This window comes from Orycteropus afer, unplaced genomic scaffold, assembly GCF_000298275.1.
Source record: "Orycteropus afer afer isolate SDZICR_OR568_19922 unplaced genomic scaffold, OryAfe1.0 scaffold00022, whole genome shotgun sequence".
NCBI lineage: Eukaryota > Metazoa > Chordata > Mammalia > Tubulidentata > Orycteropodidae > Orycteropus > Orycteropus afer.
In genome coordinates, this window is record NW_006921609.1 from 12,432,792 (window position 1) to 12,453,673 (window position 20,882).

A 20,882-nucleotide genomic window follows, 5' to 3' on the forward strand; every position below is an offset into this window, starting at 1 on the left:
TAATATCATCCACAAATAGGGATAGTTTTACTTCTTCCTTACCAATTTGAATGACTGATTTCTCTTTCTTGCCTTGGCTAGGACTTCCAATACAGTTATGAATATAAGAGGTTATAGAGGGCATCCTTGTCTGGTTCCTGTTCACAAGGGAATGGATTCAGTCTCTCTCCATTGAGAATAATGTTGGCTGTTGGTTTTGCATGTATGCCCTTTATTATTTTGAGGAATTTCCCTTCTATTCCTATTTTGCTGAGAGTTTGAGCAAGAACGGGTGTTGGATCTTATCAAATGTCTCTTTTACATTGATTGATATGATCATGTGGTTCTTTCTCTTTGTTTTATTTGTGTGATGGATGACATTGATTAATTTTCTAATGCTAACCTATCCTTGCACACATTGTACAAACCCCACTTCATAATAATGTATTATATGTTTGATATGTTGTTGGAGTCTATTGGTTAGGATTTTGTTGAAGATTTTTGTATCTATGTTCATGAGGAATATTGGACTGTAGTTTTTCTTCTTAGTGATTCTTTGCCTGGTTTTGGTATCAAGGTTATGCTTGATTCATAAGTGAATTTGGGAGAATTCCATCCTTTTCTATTTTCTGGAATAGTGTGAGTAGGATTGGTGTCAGTTCTTTAAACATTCGGTAGAATTCTCCAGTGAAGTTGTCTGGACCAGGGCTTTTTTTTGTTGGTAATTTTTTTTTTTTTTTTATGACTTGTTCAATTTCTTCTTTCGTTATGGGTCTGTTTAAAATTTCCCCCTCAGTCTATGTTAGTTTAGGTAAGTAGTATATTTCTAGAAATCTGTCCCTTTCTTCTAGATTTTCAAAATTGTTGGAGTATAGTTCTTCATAATAGCCTGATATTATCCTTTTAATTTCTGTTGTGGCATCACCCAGTACATTTCTTACTTGTGTTATTTATATTCTCTCCCTCGTTTCCTTTGTTAAATTTGCTAGTGGTTTGTCAATCTTATTAATCTTTTCAAAAACCAACTTCTGGTCTTGTTGATTTTTTCTATTGTCTTTCTATTTTCTGTTTCATTAACTTCTGCTCAAATCTTTATTATTTCTTTTCTTCTGGTAACTGTAGGCTTTTTTTTCATGATCTTTTTAAATGTTGAAGTTGTTGGTTTAAAGTGTTGATTTTGGCTCTTTCTTCTTTTTTTGATGTGTACATTTGTTGTTATGAATTGGTCTCTGATCACAGGTTTTGCTGTGTCCCAGATTTTGGTATGTTGTGTTTTCATTCTCATTTGATTTCAAGGACTTTTTTTAATTTCATTTTTTTTTTTTTATTTCTTCTATTACCCAGTTGTTTCGAGGAGAGTGTTATTCAGTTTCCATGTGTTTACTTTTTTCCCGTTGATCTTCCTGTTGTTGCTTTCTAATTTTATAGCATTATGATTTGAGAAAATACTTTGCAATATTTCATTGTTTTTAAATTTATTAAGGTTTGCTTTGTGTCCTGACATATCCTGGAGAATGCTCCACATGCACCTGAAAAGAATCTATATTGTGCTGTTGTTGTGTGAAGTGCTCTATAGATGTCTATAAGGCCAAGTTGGTGGATTGTATTGTTTAGCTCTTCTGTGTCTTTGTTGAGTTTCTTTCCAGTTGTTCTATATTTGATTGAAAGTGGTGTGTTAATATCTTCTCCTATGACTGTGGAGTTATCTATTTGTCTTTTCAATTCTGTTAAAGTCTGATTTATGTATTTTTGGGCTCTTTCATTGGATCCATAGATATTTATTACAGTTATATACTCTTGTTCAAACTCACCAGCCACTCCTCAGAAGGAAGGTTGGGCAATCTACTACCATAGTGATACCGCCTCAGAAACCCAAGAAGGGGTTGCTATGCATCAGGGCCGACTTGATGGCACATAACAACAACAACAACAACAATAATCTTGTTCAACCAATCCTTTATTCATTACATAATGTCCTTCTTTGTCTCTTATGGTAGTTTTTGTCTTAAAGTCAATTTATCAGAAACTAACATTGCCACTCCTGCTCTTTTATGATTGCCATTTGCTTGATATATCTTATTCCAACATTTGATTTTTAGTCTATTTTTGTCTTTGTCTCTAAGATGTGTCTCTTATACGCAGCATGTTGATGGGTTATGTTTTCTTATCCAGTCTGTAATTCTCCATCTCTTGAGTGGTGCATTTAATCCATTGACATTCAGTGTGATTATTGACAAGTATGAATTTGTTGCTGTCATTTTGTTATATGTTTTTTCATGATGTTGCTGATTACTGTGTTCCAAATAATTTTCTATGCTGAGCTCATTTTGTTTATGAATCATGTTATTCCTTTCTTTGTTAGTATTGTTTTAAAATTTGCTAAATATTTTTGCTTGTCCTCTTTTTTATTTTATGTGAAGGTTTATCATTTTTCTTTGAAGTTATTATGTGATTTATAATTTTCTTCCCAAGTTTAGAACATTCTGTTCTATCATGGAATTATCTTGACTTCCTCACCATTTAGAAGTTCTGTAACTACACTATTTTTTCCCTCTTTTTGATTTGTAGTTGTCTTCATTTGCCAATTGATGTATCTGGTTCCCTGTTTAAAATCTTGTAAGCTTATTTCCTTTGGATACTTCCTTGACTGGGTTGGTTTCTGGTTTAGGTCATCATGTGTGTTAATAGTCAGTTGTTATTTGCTATTATTGGCTCTATGTTCAAAGGACTCCCTTTCACATCTCTGTAATATTGGTCTTGTTTTCACAAATTCCCTTAATTTCTGCTTATCTGAAAATGTCCTAATTTCACCATCATATTTGAGTGATAATTTTGCTGGGTATATAATTCTTGTTTTTTTTTTTTTTTTTTATATATATACTCTCCCTTTGCCTTCTCACCTGTATGGTTTCTGCCATTAAATCAGAGCTTAATCTTACTAGTTGCCCTTTTTAGGTAACTTTTCATTTTTCCCATGCTGCTTTCAGGGTTCTTTCTTTGTCTTTGGTTTTGGTGAATTTGATGATCATATGTCCTTGTGATTTTCCTTTGTGGTCTATGCTATTTGGGGTTCACTGGATTTCTTTAATGACATCATATCAGGGAAATTCTCTTCCAACAAATCTTCAACAATATTCTCTGTGGTTTTATTGTTCCTTCCTGTTCTGGAATTCTGATTAGAGGTAGGTTATTCCTCTTGATGGTATCCCACATGAACTTTAGCCTTTCTCAATTTTGTTTTGATCTTTTTTTTCTGATTGATCGCTTTCCAAAGAAATATTGACGTATTTGTCTTCAATCTCACTAATTCTGTCTTCTATTGACTCAATTCTACTCCTTTTCCCATTCAATGTGTTATCTATCTATGAGAATTTAGTGTCAATCTTCTGGATTACTATCTGATTTTGTATCATTTCTAATTTTTCATTTATTTTGTCATTTTGTTCTTGTATTTTCTTCTGAAATTGTTGGAGGATTTTGTCTGTGTTTTCCTTGATCTGTCTCTCAATCTGTTGAAGATACTTAAATATAATTCTTTTGAATTCCTTATCAGGGAGTTCCAATGCGTTTTCCACCTCAGGGATGTATTCTGGCTCTGTAGCTTGGTCCCATGTTTCTACTGCTTTATCTTGCTTCCTCATGTGGACTGTGATGGTTTCTTCTCTCCAAGATATTGTGATGTTTTTGTGTTTATACTTACTTGGTGATTGTATGTTGGAGTAATTTGCCCACAATTGTCATTTTCTTTGTTTTGTTTGGATGTGAGTAAGCAGGGTACTGTGCTCCTCTTTTCACTCATGTCAGCATTTATGCCCTCACCACCTGTCTCATTTCCAGTCATCAGCCTCCCATATGGCTGTGCTGTCCTTGGCAAGTATAGACTATTCTTAGGTGCCTGGAATCTAAACCAGAATGCTGTGGCTTTAAATATCCAAAATGTCCACTGCTGGTAAGTGGCTATGCCCTCAGGACAGCTGAAAGTCCAAAGCTCAGTTTGTCACCTTCTTTGCTGTTTCCATTTTTAGTCTTAAGCCACCAGAGCAGTTGTCCATGCAGCCCTTGGTGAGTAAGGTCAATTTTTAGGTTAATTTTCAGGTCCTAAGGCACTTGACTGCTAACCAGAAGGCTGGCAGTTTAAACCCACCAGCCACTCCTTGGAAGAAAGGTTGGGCAATCTACTTCTGTAGTGACACTGCCTCAGAAACCCAAGGAGGGGTCACTATGAGTTGGGTCCAACTCGACGGCACATAACAACAACAACACCACTTGGAAATATCCAACTGTCCCTACTGTCAGGATAGCTGACAGTCCACAGTTCCATTTGTCTCCTTATTCACTGTTTTCATTCAAGTTCTTCTACTAGTCAGTATTTAATCCAGTCCTATATCCTTTCTTTCAAAGCTCCAGGCTCCAGAATTATCTTCTGTGTCTTTGTCAATTGGTTCTCTTTTCTTTGTTGAAGAGGGTCTGTGTAGCTAGTCTACTATTCTACTATCTTTGGTTCAGGTTCTTAAGGCTAGCACTTGAAAGTTCTTTTCTTTTTTTTTTAATAAATACATATTTTTAAAGTTATATACGATGAGAATAAACCTTATGATACTAAAAAAGAATATTAGTGAGCATGTGCTTGTGTTTTGTTCTGTTGTACAAAGGGTTACTATGAGTTTGAGCCAACTCAATGGCACCTAACAATGTAACAATAATATGCCTTTACTGGAAACCTTCGTAATTCAATTATAGGACTTTTCTTTAAATACAACCATTTAGAATTCACTTTTTTCCTTTTAATGACTTTTATTTCTAACAATCAAGATGATATATTTATTGCTATTGTATTTTATCATGTCGTAGTAAAGAACTTTTCAACAATCATTTTTTTCAAGTGCATGAGAAATACTAAGCCAGTGCTGGCTAGAAAGGGAAACAACAGTGATGAAAGAGATGAATATACAATTAAAAGTGGAGCTCTGATATATGCCCTCAGGGCATATCTCCTGCCTTACAGGAGAGAGAAGTAGAGAGCAGACACTACTACCTCACCCCAATATACACACGCATGTTGTAGGATGAGCCCTTGAGGATCAATGTGTTCAAAACAATAATTTGACTTCTAAAAAGCATATTCATGTGTGATAGGGAGGCATGGAGAAAGCTTATGGGTGATGACTTCTCAGATGAATCTTGAATCATTTGTTTAAAAATAATAGTAACAAGTTGTGTGGCTGTTGGGTGCCAGGCTTTGAGCCAAAACTATAAGGCAATAGATAACAAGAAACAGCCTTAACATAAAGTAACCTGTGTGTTAGGATATACTGTTACTAAACAATTACAACAAAATATAACTAATGTCACCATTTGAGGTGCAAATGGAGAGAAATTGTGCTGGCCAAAGGTTGGGGAAAAAAATAAATAAATAATGAGAAGATCCAAACCAAATACCTACTGCCACTGAGTCAATTCCAACTCATAGCAACCCTAAAAGAAAGATTAGAACTGCTCTATAGTATTTCCAAGGCGTTCTTTATAGAAGCAGACCACCAATTTTTTCTCCTATGGAGTTGCTGATGGGTTGGAACCACTGACTTTTAGATTAGGAACTGAGCACTATAACCACTGCACCACCAGCATTCCTTAATAAGAAGACAGGAAAAAGCAAATAGCTGCATTAGATGTTCTTAGTACTCTGTGCTTTTCTTTTGAAACTCAACTCAATTCCTGGTTAGTGTTAATTGCCTTTCCTTTATTTTTCATTTTTCTTAAATTTACTGCTCTATTGTAAGATTAATCAAATTACATTCTGTTCTCTTCTCTGTTTCCTTCAGCAATTGGTAGGTAGTGTACAATGTTGAGTTTGAGCCATATATAAGGTAGGAGATAAATCTGAGAAAGTATCTTGTGGTCAAGTTGTGAAAATGTGTATGTCGTGTAGGAATTCAGATATTGGCATACAGGTGGTGCCTTGGAGGACAAGAAACTGATGACAGGCAGAAAATGTATGGAGTATTTCAGCAGAATGACTGTGTCTTGAAAATGTGCAGTAATGAAATTGCAGTAGGATGGAGGGAAAAGGTGAGATTTTGGATATATACCTAGCTCAGAATGCTTACAATATTGAAAATATTTTCTTTTGGATTTAATCATAGCACTAAATGGTATTCCTAAAAGCTTTGATATCACCAATTTATTTTCTAAGCCTTTCTTAAACCAAGCTGGTTTTTTTTTTTCCCCACAATATTTATTATCAAGAATTTATCGAATCAGTGTCCAAATACAAAGTATGGGTATACTCTGAATATTGTTTATTCCCAGACAGCAGAGAGGGTTGCTTGGAAGGATGCCAGGAGACAGGGCTGGCATCAAGTTTGTGGCTGCTGCAGCTTATCAACCACCCTAGAGCAGTGGCTATGAGGGAGATTCTGGGGCAGCATCAGCTCAGTCTATCCGTAGGGACATCTGTTTATGATATGGTTCTACTAGCTTCTCTGAGAGCACCATTTACAAACCCCAAGGCTCCTGGCACTAATGTAGAGGCAGAACAACTTGAGTGGGCTTACTTTGATATATATGTATTGAATATATACAAACATACTACATATAATATAGTGTTTGCACAAGGTTCAAATCACATAACATCCTATCTCACAGAAGGTATAGTGGACATTGACCAAAGCATACCTATATTTGTTACTCTTATACTATGAAGGAGCTCTGGTAGTGTAGTGCCTAAGGCACTTGACTGCTAACCAGAAGGCTGGCGGTTCAAACTTACCAGTCACTCCTCGGAAGGAAGGTTGGGCAATCTACTTCCATAGAGATACCTCCTCGGAAACTCAAGGAGGGGTCACTATAAGTCGGGTCCGATTCGACGACACATAACAACAACAACAACAACTTATACTATGGCACTATGGGAACAATGGTGAATGTTCTTTCTCATTTATAAGCTGCACTAAGCTTGACAAAAATGTGTCAAAATGTATTAGTCCCTAGCTATAAATAAAATGCTTTTTTATTGTAATCATATGATGCTAGGAAGAACTCAGTAGCAATTGGATGCAAAACCGGTGCTTGCTTTGTGATTATAATTAGAGATTGGCAAGCTTTTGCTGGTTTTGAAATTTATTGTATTTTTATTAGTAATCTGGTATTTGTATCTGGCCTTTAACAAGTTAGTTCACATGCAACATTGATTAGTTGTCATCTTTCTCATTATTCACAAGGCAATACAGATAATTTTGTGTCTCATATTTGACTGACAATAACTCAAACAACAAAAGCTTCTCTAGCAAAGGTTGGCCAAAAGACCTTTTAGTTTGGCATTAATAACATTTTCACAGTCTTTTTATTTTTTATTTTGCTACAAGAAAAAACTGAAATTCCATCATTCAAATAAGATGTATTTCAGTAACTGTAAAGGAAACTAAAAAAACAAAGCTACAATTGTCTTCACATTTAAAGAAAGTAACATCTGTTACTTTCTTGCCCATAAGTCTTTCATCTTCTTTTCCTACTACTTTCTCTCCCTCTCTAACCAGACGGTCAGTGGATCAAACCTGGTCCAGCAGTAAGTACTGTGGACCCTCCCTCTTTCTCCCTCTCTCTTTGTCTCCCCCCCCTTCTCTCCCCCACTCCATTTTTCCTCCTTCTGCTCAAACTGCTTAGATAAATCCGTGAACTTTTCCCAGCTCTGCTTATCTCCCACAGGGGTCAATAAACTCACTCCTGTTGTAGATTATCGAAAGTGTCACTTTACAGAAAAGCATGAGACAATTGATGATAAAATCAATTCTAGTGAAAATGAATTGCTAAGGAAATATCTTCTTAGTCATTTAATACATTATGCAATATGTTTGTATAATATCCAAGGTAACGTTTATATGGCAAGATTCTACTTCACCTGATAACATGATTTGAAAAATAAAAAGTGAGTCATGTACAATTATTTATAATTTCTTATATGCTACCTTAACATGATAGATACAGATATAGTTATAAATATAAAACCAAAACCAAACTCACTGCCATTGTGTTGATTCTGACTCATAACAAACTTCATTGGGTTTCCAAAGCTGTAAATCTTTATGGAAGTAGATCATCCCATCTTCCTTCCACAGTGCTGCTGGACCAGGTTTGATCCACTGACCTTCTGGTTAGCAGCCAAGTGCCTTATCCACTATACTACCAGAAGGCATGCTCCCTTTCTCCCTCTCTCCTTCTGTCCCTCTCTTCCTTTCTCTCTCCCTCTCACATATGACTTCATTCTCCCATATTCTTTTATGTTTTTTTATTATATATAAAGCATGTTAACCATTTGCACAACCCAAGGACATGTGGGCATATTCACATAAGACTCTGTGGTGTAAATTATTTGTTTAATTTCAGTCTGCCTCCACTAGAATATACACTCTATGAAATACATCTGGTCTGTTACATGATTGTTCTATGTGTGTGTGTGTGTGTGTGTGTGTGTGTATAGACACAGACATATATATGAAAATAAGAATACTAACTATGAAGTAGGGAAATTTTAGGGGGTAGATGATTATTTCTGTTTAAAAAAATTAATATATAAACATGTTCTTTCTTTACCCAAATGCATAATATTACTGATAATTTGTCACTAAAACCAAACCAAACTCCCTCTCATCAAGTCGATTTCAACTCACAGTGACCCCCGTTTGGGTTTCCAAGGTTGTAAATCTTTACAGAAGTAGATCACCCAATCTTCCTTCCATAGAGCCGCTGGTGGGTTTGAACCACTGAGCTTCTGGTTAGCAGTCAAGTGCCTTATCACTGTGCCACCAGAGATCCTGAACATGTCATTGTAATGTAAAAAAAAAATGCATATTACTTATGGCACACAAAAAGTATCCTTTTGGAACAATTGTGCAGTAGATTTAATTATAAAGTAGAAGAGTAATAATTTAGAATGTTGAAAATTTAAGTAAATGAGCAGTAACACATGCTTTTTGAGTAGCCTTACACATAAATTTGTTTGACTTAACAGTACATTATCTAAAGTCAAAAAATAATTTACATGGAAAAAAAAGGACAAATCTAAGTATCTTGATTAATGGAGCAATTTGTGTATTTACATTTTAAATAAGTAAATATGCTTCAATCACCTACCATTTTGTACATACTATGTTACATGTGGTTAAAAAAAAAAAAAGGAATAGTACAATACCCCAATTGTAATGTAGCTTAAATAATCAATTAAGGAAAAAATACTATAAGTATGTAAACAGATAAAAACTAAAATATACTTGCCAACAGTTAGAAGAAAGCAACAATTGAAAATCATATAAGACAGTATCTAATAATCAATTTTTAAATAAATGTGCAAAATATTGTCAATATAACTTCAGGAGAGTAATATATCATCACTGGTTAGCCTTGTCAGTGAAATCTTTATAAATAAAGGTATGTGATTTAACTATAGCTTGAGAATTTGTAAGATTAAGATAGGTAGAATTAGGTGCACCTTGTTTGCAATAGGTTGAATTCTATAAACTAATACACCAAGAAGGAAAATATAAAGAAAATACAAAAAATTCAAAGAAGAAAACAGACCAATTTATTATGAGCAAGAGATTCTGTTGAGGAACAGTTAAAAACATCTCATAACTTAACTTGAGGATTCTCTTGGTAATAGAAAGGATAAAGTGAAAATTAGTAAATGTTTTTGTTTGGACAATACTGATATTTCAATAGATAAATTTATAATTAATGTGCAGAATTTATTAAAGATGGATAAAAAATAAATAAATGCAAAAAAAAAAAAAGCAACTTGTACGGTGGGTTGCAAAAGGTTTAAGAAACAGAACTTTTTTTTCAAATGAAATCTGACTGTGATCTCTAGCACATGAAACTGTTCAAGATGGTGTTCTTTTTGGACAATATTTTTTTCAGTTGATTGATAGTAGTGTAGTCATTTAATGGGAATAAATGTAACAAATATTATTTTCTAGTATATAAATATTATTTGTAATGCATTGAAGTGTACCTATTGTTTGACTGTAATATAAATGGTATTTAAGAAGAAATATTTCTATCAAACTGTGCAATACTTCTGAAACACTTTGGTTTGTAACTCAGTAAGTTAGAAGTTCATTCAGATAGCCTCATCAAGAAGGAAAAAGTCACTGGAAAATGAAAAGAATGAAGTTAAAGGTAAACTTATCTTTGAAGGAAGAACATTTGGAATCTGGTGAAATGAGTTTAGGGGTCCAGGGAGACTGAACTGTCAAGGATTATTTTGACATATGGTGAAATATATCATTTCTTATATTCTTTTATCAGTGACTATTGATACATCACCCATGTGCCAAATTCAAACTTTCTCAGAACTGATGAGTCTCTCTGTGATTACCCATCTTTACTTCTCCTGTTTCATCTATGCCTAACTTTCTTCTTCTGGTTCCTGCACTTGTCAGCAAGAAATTCACATTCCTCTTCTTCTTCATGTTCTATTTAAAACATCCCCTTTTCTAAAGGAGACTTTAGAATTAATTTAACACTTCTTGTTATTTGTCAACCAATCAACCCTGACTCACATGTGACCCAATGTGTGTCAGAGTAGAATTGTGTTCCATGAGGTCTTCAATGCCTGGTTTTTCAGAAATAGAACACTAGGCTTTTCTTCTGAAGTGCCTCTAAATAGACTTGAACTTCCAACATTATGGTCAGCAGCCAAGCATGTTAAACATTTGCATCACCCAATGGTATGTGGGTCTACTCACATAAGACTCTGTTGTGTAAATTATTTGTTTAATCTCAGTCTGCCTGCACTGGAATATACACTCTGTGAAATACATCTTCTTGTCTGTTACATGACTGTCAAATAAATAGATGATAAACTCAGTTTTGTACAGGAAAAGTGAAACAACACTCATCAGAAAATATCTGGGAATCATTTGGAAATTTACAACTTGATGTTGGTCATTTTGTACCCATTTCAAAGAAAGGTGATCTTATAAAATGTGGAAATTATCAAACTATATCATTATATCACATGCAAGTAAAATTTTGCTGAAGATAGTTAAAAAGTGGTTGTAGCAGTACATTAACAAGAAACTGCCAGAAATTCAAACTGGATTCAGAAGAGGATATGGAATAAGGGAAATCATTGCTGATTTCAAATGGATCTTAGCTGAAAGCAGACATACCTGAAAGATGTTTACCTGTGTTTTATTGACTATACAAAAGCATTCAACCATGTAGATCATGACAGATATTATTGCAAAGAAGGGGGATTCCAGAACACTTAGTTGTGCTCATGCAGACAGAAACTGTATATAGACTAAGAGATGGCAGTTCAAACAGAAAGGACAATACTACATGTTTAAAACCAGGAAGAACGTATGTATCCTTTCACCATATTGTTGTTGTTGTTGTTGTTATGTGCCGTCGAGTCGGCCACGACTCATAGCGACCCCTCCTTGGGTTTCCGAGGCAGTATCACTACGGAAGTAGGATTGCCCAACCTTCCTTCCGAGGAGTGGCTGGTGGATTTGAACCGCCAGCCTTCTGGTTAGCAGTCAAGTGCTTTAGCCACTATGCTACCAGAGCTCACCATATTGTAGGCTGAGCAAATAATCGGAAAAGCTGGACTGCTGTTGAGTTGGATCCAACTCTTAGCGACCCCTCCTTGGGTTTCAGAGACGGTATCACTACAGAAGTATATTACCCAACCTTCTTTCCAAGGAGTGGCTGGTGGGTTTGAACCTCCAGCCTTCTGGTTAGCAGTCAAATGCCTTAGGCACTATGCCACCAGAGCTCCAATATAATAAAGAATGCAGCATCAGAATTGGAGGAAGAGCCATTACCAACCTGTGATATGCAGATGACACAACCTTCCTTGCTGAAAGCAAAGAGGATTTGAAGCACTTCGCGATGAAGGTCAAAAACTACAGCATTCAGTATGTATTACACTTCAACAGAAAGAAAACAAAAATCCTCACAACTAGACCAATAAACAACATCATGATAAACAGAAAATATTGACGTTGTCAAGGATTTAATTTTATTTGGCTCCATAATTGACCCTCAGGGCAGCAGCAGTCAAGAAATCAAATGACCTATTACATTAGGCAAATCTGCTGCAAAAGACCTCTTTAAAGTGTTAAAAAGCAAAGATGCCACTTTGAGGACTAAAGTGCACCTGACCCAAGCCATAGTATTTTCAATTACTTCATATGCATGTGAAAGCTGGACAATGAATAAGTAAATCTGAAGAAGAATTGATGCCTTTGAATTAGAGTGTGAGCAAAGAATATTGAATGGACCCTCCCTGAGCTATAAGAAGAATGAACAAATCTGTCTTGAAAGACATACAGCCAGAATGCTCCTTAGAAGTGAAGATGGCGGAACTTGGTCTAATGTACCCTGAACATGTTATCAATGAGGGCCTAGTCCCTGGAGAAAGACATTATTTCTGGTAAATTAGAAAGACAGTGAAAAAAAGGAAGACACTCAGTGAGATGCAACAGTGGCCTCAAACATAGAAATGATTGTTAAGATGGCACAGCACTGGGCAGTGTTTCATTACATGGGGTCACTGTGACTTGGAGCCAAGTCAACAGCACTTTGAGTGCAACAGCACCAACAACAAGTTTTTGTAAGTGAGAGCAAGACGAAGTATATACATACATATTTATTGTATTTTCAGTTTCCTTGTTAAATACCTTTCTTGTGTCAGACACAGACACAATAGTTACTGAGAATTTAGAGTTCTTAAGTTTAAAGATCTCACAGAGTAGTAGCAGGGAAATAGAGACAGAAACAAATGATTCTAATATAATATGAGAAGTGGCACAAAAAAGTGTTTTGGAATTGGGATCAATTTCTTATAGAAGTGGGAGAAAGGTTTCCCAAAAATAATGATATCTGAACTAAGCCTTGAAGTAAGAGCAGAAGCTCACATGCAGATGATTTGTGGACAACCATATGAAGGCCCTAACAACAAATGGAGAGTTGTTGATGTCTGGGAAATGAAGCTAGAAATATAGGCTAGTCGGATGGAGAAGGGTTTTCTATGTCCAGTTAATGAGTTTGGATTTTTTTCTTAGTGAGAATCACTGAGTATTTTAAGCATAGCTGTGATATGATGAAAATTTCAGAAAAATAATCCTGCTGCCTTTATGGAGGATAGAATGCAAGAGGTGCTTATGACATCCTGAGAGACCAGGAAAGCTAGTGAGCTTGTTCACATGAGACTGATCTGTGATGGTGGAAGTAACGATAACGTGTAGGTAATGAATTCAGGAGATATTAAAGAGGTTGAATTTATAGGATAATTATATTCAATAATATTGTTTATCTTATCCTCAAGTCACTGAGTAAAATATTTTAAGATCTATTTGATTTCTAAAACTAAAGTACTCCAAAGACAATATAAAAGGAAATGCTACTGTTTTTCATTATAATAAATACTTTTTGAATTAATATTCAATATTCTTAGGGCAAAATCTCTAAAAGTTAGAATGTCCAATTTTAAACTGTTACTTTTTTTAAAAATACATTTTATAGAAAGAGGTTTGAATTTCTGTTTTGTAGATTTGAATTTAGATGTTGCAATAAAAGGAATCATTAGTTTCTAAGAGACTATTAAGAGAATCAAAATTATATTGAATATATTTTTATCACAAAATCACAATGACTGATATATAGAGTGATAGAGGATAGATCTAGAATAAGAGTAAATAAAAATCTTAAAAATTTTTTAGATAATCAGTCATCTCTATTGGCATATTCTTTTCATTCACAAGGATAGACTGTGCAAGAAAAGGTTTAAATATACAAGCACTGAATTCATTAGTCGTCTTTAATTAGCAATTTATTTTTTCCACATTAATAACTTTGTTGGAAATTGTATTGCCTTTTGTAACTGTGGTGTAATAATTAGCTAATCAGGTCTTTTTAGAATAAATTGAGACACAGAGATAGATAACAGATGTGGTTACGATTAGAAATTAAGATAACAGTCATGTGGTTTACTATAGTTAACAACAAGATCAGGAGGAAATAAACTGAGAGAACATTTTGGATACTATATGGCTTTTATAGTCAGTATAATTGTGTGTATGTGTACATGTCAATGTGCTCTCTTTTTTTTTTTTTTTAATTTACTTTCAGCTATGACAGTGATAGCTGGTGCCCACCTTTACCAGTACAAACATACTTGCACCAGGGTATGGAAGATGAACTGGAGGAAGACGATGACCGGGTCCCAACACCTCCTGTTCGAGGAGTGGCTTCTTCTCCTGCTATCTCCTTTGGACAGCAGTCCACTGCAACTCTTACTCCATCCCCAAGAGAAGAGATGCAACCCATGCTGCAGGCTCATCTGGATGAGTTGACAAGGGCCTATCAGTTTGACATAGCAAAACAAACATGGTAAGTAATCCTCATTAGGCCAGGGAATACATGCCTTCAACATATAGATGAACTGTTAGCTCACTATTAAATTTATATGAAATTCTCATGGAACTATCCAGCTGAGATTAGAAATAATTTTGTACAACTCTTTAATAATTTAAATAAAGAAATTGACTGAAAAATGTTAAATAATATGACCAAAGTAATCTAGTTAAAGAGTTACTCCAGACAAGAATTTACATTTGCTGAATTTGGGGCTAAAATGCCTCTGTCTACACCAGAGTATTTTGTAATTTACAATTAGCTTCCACGCAATTATCCCTGAACTCATTTCCAAATCCATATCAAGAGACTCCTTTCAGAGTCTTCAAAATGCCTGTGATTAATTCTGCATGCGGTTGTGAATTTGCAACTATAAGCTTCTGCAAGTGACATATGGTCAATGTCAGTTATGAAAAGCCCTTCTTTGGGTTGAATTAAATGAAGCAGATAAAATAACACTAGTAACAGTAAATGCATAAAAATTAAACTATGTTGAAAACAAAATTACTTTTTTTCCTTAAATATCCACGAAATTTCATCAGGTATTAATTTCAGTTTACTTAGATATCCCATAAAAATATGACAAATACTAGTGGGGACAACTTCTGGAAATTTATTCAGCTTTATTATTCTTTCTTTTCTCAAATAGTGACATATAAGTCTGATGCTTGAAAATGAAATCTTAATAACATGCCTGTAATTATCTTCTGTTGTTTAGATCCTGTAGTTGAAGATAAATTTTTATAAAATTGTATTTGCATCTTTTCATAGTTTCAGTAGATAATTCGTATTCTCAGTGTAAATGAATCATTTATTTTTAAAGCACAGCTAAATATGCATACGGAGTGATAAAAAAAAAAAAAAAACCCACAGGAATACCATTTAAAACTATGTGTTTTATAACAAACCTAAGTACTTTTTTAGAACCAGAAGTTCCTGAACATTTTCTCAAACAATCATAACATATATTCTCACAAAGGTCAAAGACAGTCTTGTTAGAACATGTTACATAGTTTCAGTCTTCTTTGTAAAACACCACTATTTATATTGAGGCCAGACGTTTTAAGTTTCATACAATTTCTTTCAAGTGAACTAATGGAGCCCTGAAGTAAATGATTTGAAGGGTATTATCAAATTTATCTGCATTGTGGAATCAGCAGGTAACCTTAAAACATATTATGCCTGGTCTCCAACCCCAGAGATTTGGGCTTCTTGGTCCAGGCTGTGACTGAGTTACAGCCAAGGTGAAATCACTGCCATAGAGTGGAACCTGTCTTTGCCACTTACTAGCTCTATGATCTTAGACAGCTTGCTTAGCATTATTATGGTTCAGTTTCCCTATTTGTAGGGTGATGGTGATAATAATAATTGGCTCATATGAGGTTAGAAGGCAATGCACAAGACCTTGCTTACTTCTGACACCAATTTTAAGTTCAGATGTCCCCATGACTACCCTCACATTTAATAATTCTGCACACAGAACTCACTGGAAACTGTTATACTCACTGTTATGTTTTATTACAGTGAAAACACCCTGATTAAAATCAGCTAAGGAATGAGATGTATAGGGCAAATTCTAAGAAAGTTCCAAATGTGAAATTTCCATTTGTCTTCCCCCAAAGGTATCACAGACAGTACTATTCTTCTGGAAGCTGTATGTGACAATACACACAGAGTTTTGCCAAATAGGAAAGCTCACCCAAGCATTGGTGTCTACAGTTTTTACTGGGGCTCTGTCATATAAATATGGACAATATCTACATGACTTATCTCAGTCTCCAGCCCTTTAGCGGTTTAGCAGATAGCATGTGACTTAAAGTTTCTACCATAAATCACAATATTAGACTTTCTCTAGTGGCTCAAGACCTCTAGGTAAACAGAGACACATTTATAAGGAAGGACATTCCAGGAGCTTAGAAATTACCTCACAGGAGACAAAGCAAAGGCTAGATGTCTTTTCAGGCAAAGTTAAATTTTCTACTCCACACCATAGTTTTTGTGAGAATTAAATGAGTCCATACTTGTTAAGTGATTAGTACAATATTTGACTATATTACGTTGTTGTTGTTGTTGTGTGCTGTAGAGTCTATTCTGATTCATAGCAACCCCATGTAAGAGAGTAGAACTGCCCTGTTGGCTTTCCTAGGCCATAATATTCACTGGAGCAGCAGACCTTTTTTCCTGCAAAGTAGCTGGTGAGTTCTAACCTTCAACCTTTCATTTAGCAGCAGAGCATTTAAACATTGTACCACCAGGGCTCCTCAAAATCAGTGTGTCAGAAGTATCTCTTATAATTTAGAAGAGTTGGATATTCAACAGAGTTGTTCAAGGGTCTCGTTCCTCACTTAGAAAGTGCCCTCACATTGTAGGTTATCAGTTGATATTTGCTAAATAACTGAACAAACAACTTCATCTCTACTTGCTGTATCTTTCTAAATTCTTACTCAGTCCATCAATTCTCTATAACACCTTTTCTGACACCACATGTTGGAATTATGAGCTTCTATGTGTTCACAAAGGACTTTCCCATCTGGTATATAAGTGCCTCTTTTTCAGAATCATGTGTTTGTTGTTTTAGGTGCTGTTGAGTCAGCTTTGACTCATAGCAATCCTATGTACAACAGAAGGAAACACTGCCTAGTCCTGTGCCAGTCTTACAATCCTTGCTATACCTGAGCTCATCATTGCAGCCACTCTGTCAGTCCATCTCATCAAGGGCCTTCCCCTCTTTTCTTGATGCTCCACTTTACCGAGCATGATATCCTTCTCCAGGAAATCAGGGGAGGAACATCTAATAAGTACTGCATTCAGATTCCACTTCTGTTCTTATTGATCTGTGAAGTGCACAGCATAGTACCTGTCACTGATAAGACATTTATAAATGTTATGTATGTGCCCTCTTCCTATTTTTCAGTTTATCTCCTAATTCTAGTGAACTCAAAGAGGTAAATCTTCTAACATCAAGAGATGTTGTAGGGCTATCACAGTTCTGTGGGGCTACTGCATTGGCCTAGTCCCTTCTTCCCAGGACCAAATTCTATACCATTAGAGGTGAATGAATCATGTATATGAAATTGCTTTATATTCTCTTGCTCCTCACTTGATTCACTCCATCACTGATTCACAAACCGAATTTGAGACAACACTCAGAGTAAGATTTTCTGTAATAATAGTGAGAATACTTGCATTTTGTTCCTGACGTTGCAATGAATGAGTTTTATTGATGACCAAGTAATAACTTTGAACCTCAAATTCTTGAGCTATTTTACTAGAAATTTGAGCATGATGATATTTTGGTAGCTTCTGGAACTAAAATCTTTGATGTTTAAACATCAAAAGAGATATACAATCCTGCTAATACTGGAGTAAATTACAAACTCAAAATGTAGTTGGGAGCGAGATATTAAATGAATTCTGGAACAATAAAATATTTTCTAAAAAGTTGCAAATGATGAAGAAAAATATTCTTGCATCTTTAATTAAAAAGTTAAGAGTGAAAATAGATAGCACATGTTTTGCCTCTCCCTTAAATAGCAACAAAACAAGACAATATCAAACCAGTTGCCATGGAGTCAAATCCAACTCATAGTAGCCCCATGTGTGTCAGAGTAGAGCTGTGCTCCATTGAGTTTTCAAGGCTAGTTTTTTGGAAGTAGATCACCAAGCCTTTCTTCTGATGTATCTCTGAATGGACTCAAACTTTCAACATTTCAATTTCGAGCCAATCCCATTAACCATTTTTACTTACCAGGGATGCCCGTTATATAGCAGGGTCCTTTACATGCTTTTATATCAAGGCAAAGGAAAGACTTTAATTTGTCAAATTTATAGTTCATTCACTCTTTATTTACAGTAACCTAAGGTGGAAAAAAAGTACATTGGTTTAACACTTTTTAGTTTAGGAGGAATTGTAAGTTACCTTAAAGCCAGTGCTATGCATTGAATTGTATCCCTCAAAATATGCATTGGAATCCTAACCCCTTTACCTGTGGATGTAATCCAATTTAGAATGGGGTTTTCTTTGTTATATTAATGAATTCAGTGTAGTATTTTAAACAAATCAATTTTGAGATATAAAAAGGCAGATTGGGTACCAAAGCAAGCAAGCATGGGTGGGGGAAAGATCGATACAACATTAAGATCTCCAAGGAACCCTGAGAAGAACACAAGAAGCTGAGACAAGGATTTTCCCTCAAAGCTAAAAGAGAGAAACTTCCCCTAGACCTGGTGCCCTGAATTTGTACTTCTAGCCTTCTAACCTTTGAAAAAATAAATTATGTTTATAAAGGCTGCTCACTTGTGGTATTTCTGTTATAGCAGCATTACTCCTCGGAAGGCAGATGGGGCAATCTCCTTCCGCAGTGATACTGCCTTGGAAATCCAAGGAGGGGTTGCTATGAGTTGGGTCCGATGGCACATAACAACAACAATAACAAGAAACTAAGACAGCCAGCAAACTAGAACCCAGTGCATAGCTCCACATTTAAGTAGCCATATGATTTGAAACAAGTCGCTTTAATTTGAGCCTCACTTTAGTAAATTCTAAAAGGAAAAGGGGTGATAATACATGTGCTATCTACTTCAGAGGATGGAGATTAGAAATATTCATTCATTATAAAAGGTCAAAAATGTTAATGTTCTAAATACAGAAAATGCTGAGATGAATTCAGCTCTGCCTTTGAGGAGTTTGACTTTGGTTGTTGAGAAAGATACACAACTAAGTAGCTAGAACACAAAAATGTCATGTCTGCTGGAGACAAAGTAGAAGTAGAAACAGCGAATGAACCTGAGTCATGGGGGAGTATGCAAGAAAGGCCAAGTAAGGAAGAAAATGTGCTCACAGTGGAGCAGAGGCTATTAGGCTTTGATCTTTACTGCGAAGCCCTTTTGTGACATCTTTTCTTACTAAGATCTAGCAGGCTCCATAAGTTACAAGATGAGCAAACCTCACTATTAAACTGGGAAGAAAATTGTTATGTTCTTTTTTACAGGGAAAAAAAAAAAAAGCTTTAAGTAGCTGTTTGGTCAAATATTCCTAGTCTCCTTTGGATGATTTATTTATACACAGATATGGGTCAAATTTTCCTCTGCTTATCATACCACTGGAGTCCCTGGGTGGTTCAAATGGTTAATGTGGTCTGCTGCTAACTGTAAGGTTGGAGGTTTGAGTCCACCCAAAGTTGCCTTGCAAAAAAGTCTTGGTGATCTACTCCCCCCAAATCCCAGCCATTGAAAACCCTATGGAGCACAGTTCTACTCTGACAAGCATGGGATTGCCATGAGTCAGAATTAACTGACAGCAATTCACAGCTTTCACCCCATAAAATGCAATAGAAGAATTTAAAACTCTAGATTGATTTTTGTTTCCTTATCTTTGTCTTTGGTGATGCATGTATACATAGTCCATTGTTCCTGCTGAAGTATACGAAAGCACTTTAAGCTACAAAATTAAGTAATAGAAAGGAAGAAGATAAAATTAGTTACCATGACTCTATATCTAGCATGCTGTTTAATTAAAATTGCTTTGGGTGTTAACAAATGACGATTTTTTGTTTTGTTCCCCACCCCCTATGAATTCTAGGCACATTCCAAGCAATAATCAACCTCCGCAGCCCCCAGTTCCACCATTAGGTTATGTGTCCGGAGCCCTGATTTCCGATTTGGAAACAGATGTTCCAGATGATGATGTTGATGATGAAGAGGAAGCTTTAGAAATCCCCAGGCCCCTGAGAGCACTAGAGCAGACGCCCGGATCCAGTATGGACAATCTAGACAGCTCTGTGACAGGTAATGGAACCAATTTAGTAGGAATAACTGACCGATTTGTAATATTAAAATGCATCAAATATCAAATACCCCTTATGTAAGATTTATTCCACTCCATCTATTTCTGTAACATTTAAAATATGTTAATATTAAACACAAAATTCAAAAAGGATTGGGAAGTACTTTTGGTTTGCTGCAAAAATGATAAGAAAACTCATGAATTTTAAAGAGCTTTAAAGACATGAAAGAAAACTCAATTATATCCACAGCTTTCATGAAAAGTTCACTCTACTTGGAAACCAAGTCTATTACATAAAAAACCTTGACTTTTAGAAATGATATATTTTGTATATCAGGAGCAACATACAAAGTGAATGCAATCTTTAAACACTTCTTGGTATTTCATTCTGTAAAATCATTCACTGATGAAAATAAGCAAAAGTCTTCAAAATATTTCAAAATAAGCCTCTCTTAGGTTGTAAAATATATTATTTTTGAAGTGGACAAAATGTATAGTGAGATAAGCTATACATTTATGCATTTTATAGTGCTAAATTCAATAATTTCTCCTCTGGCAAGAAATACAGTTATTTTTACTGTTTACTCCTTTGGCTTCTTCTTGCCTTCTTCACCAAATCAGTATGCTTTTATTGTGATCCCAGGACTGATGCACAACTTATTTCCAAGGACTTTAATTCATCAAATTTTGTTGGAAG

General features: G+C 35.3%; 1 protein-coding gene across 1 annotated transcript in view; it reads left to right on the forward strand.

The window, feature by feature from the left end:
• The window catches only part of ROBO2 (roundabout guidance receptor 2), a 933,205-nt gene that overhangs the window by 890,488 nt on the left and 21,835 nt on the right, over window positions 1-20,882 (forward strand). The window contains exons 23-24 of the mRNA XM_007934915.1: window positions 14,116-14,376; window positions 19,982-20,187. Of these exons, the coding sequence (XP_007933106.1) occupies window positions 14,116-14,376; window positions 19,982-20,187 (467 nt within the window). The remainder of the gene's footprint in view (window positions 1-14,115; window positions 14,377-19,981; window positions 20,188-20,882) is intronic.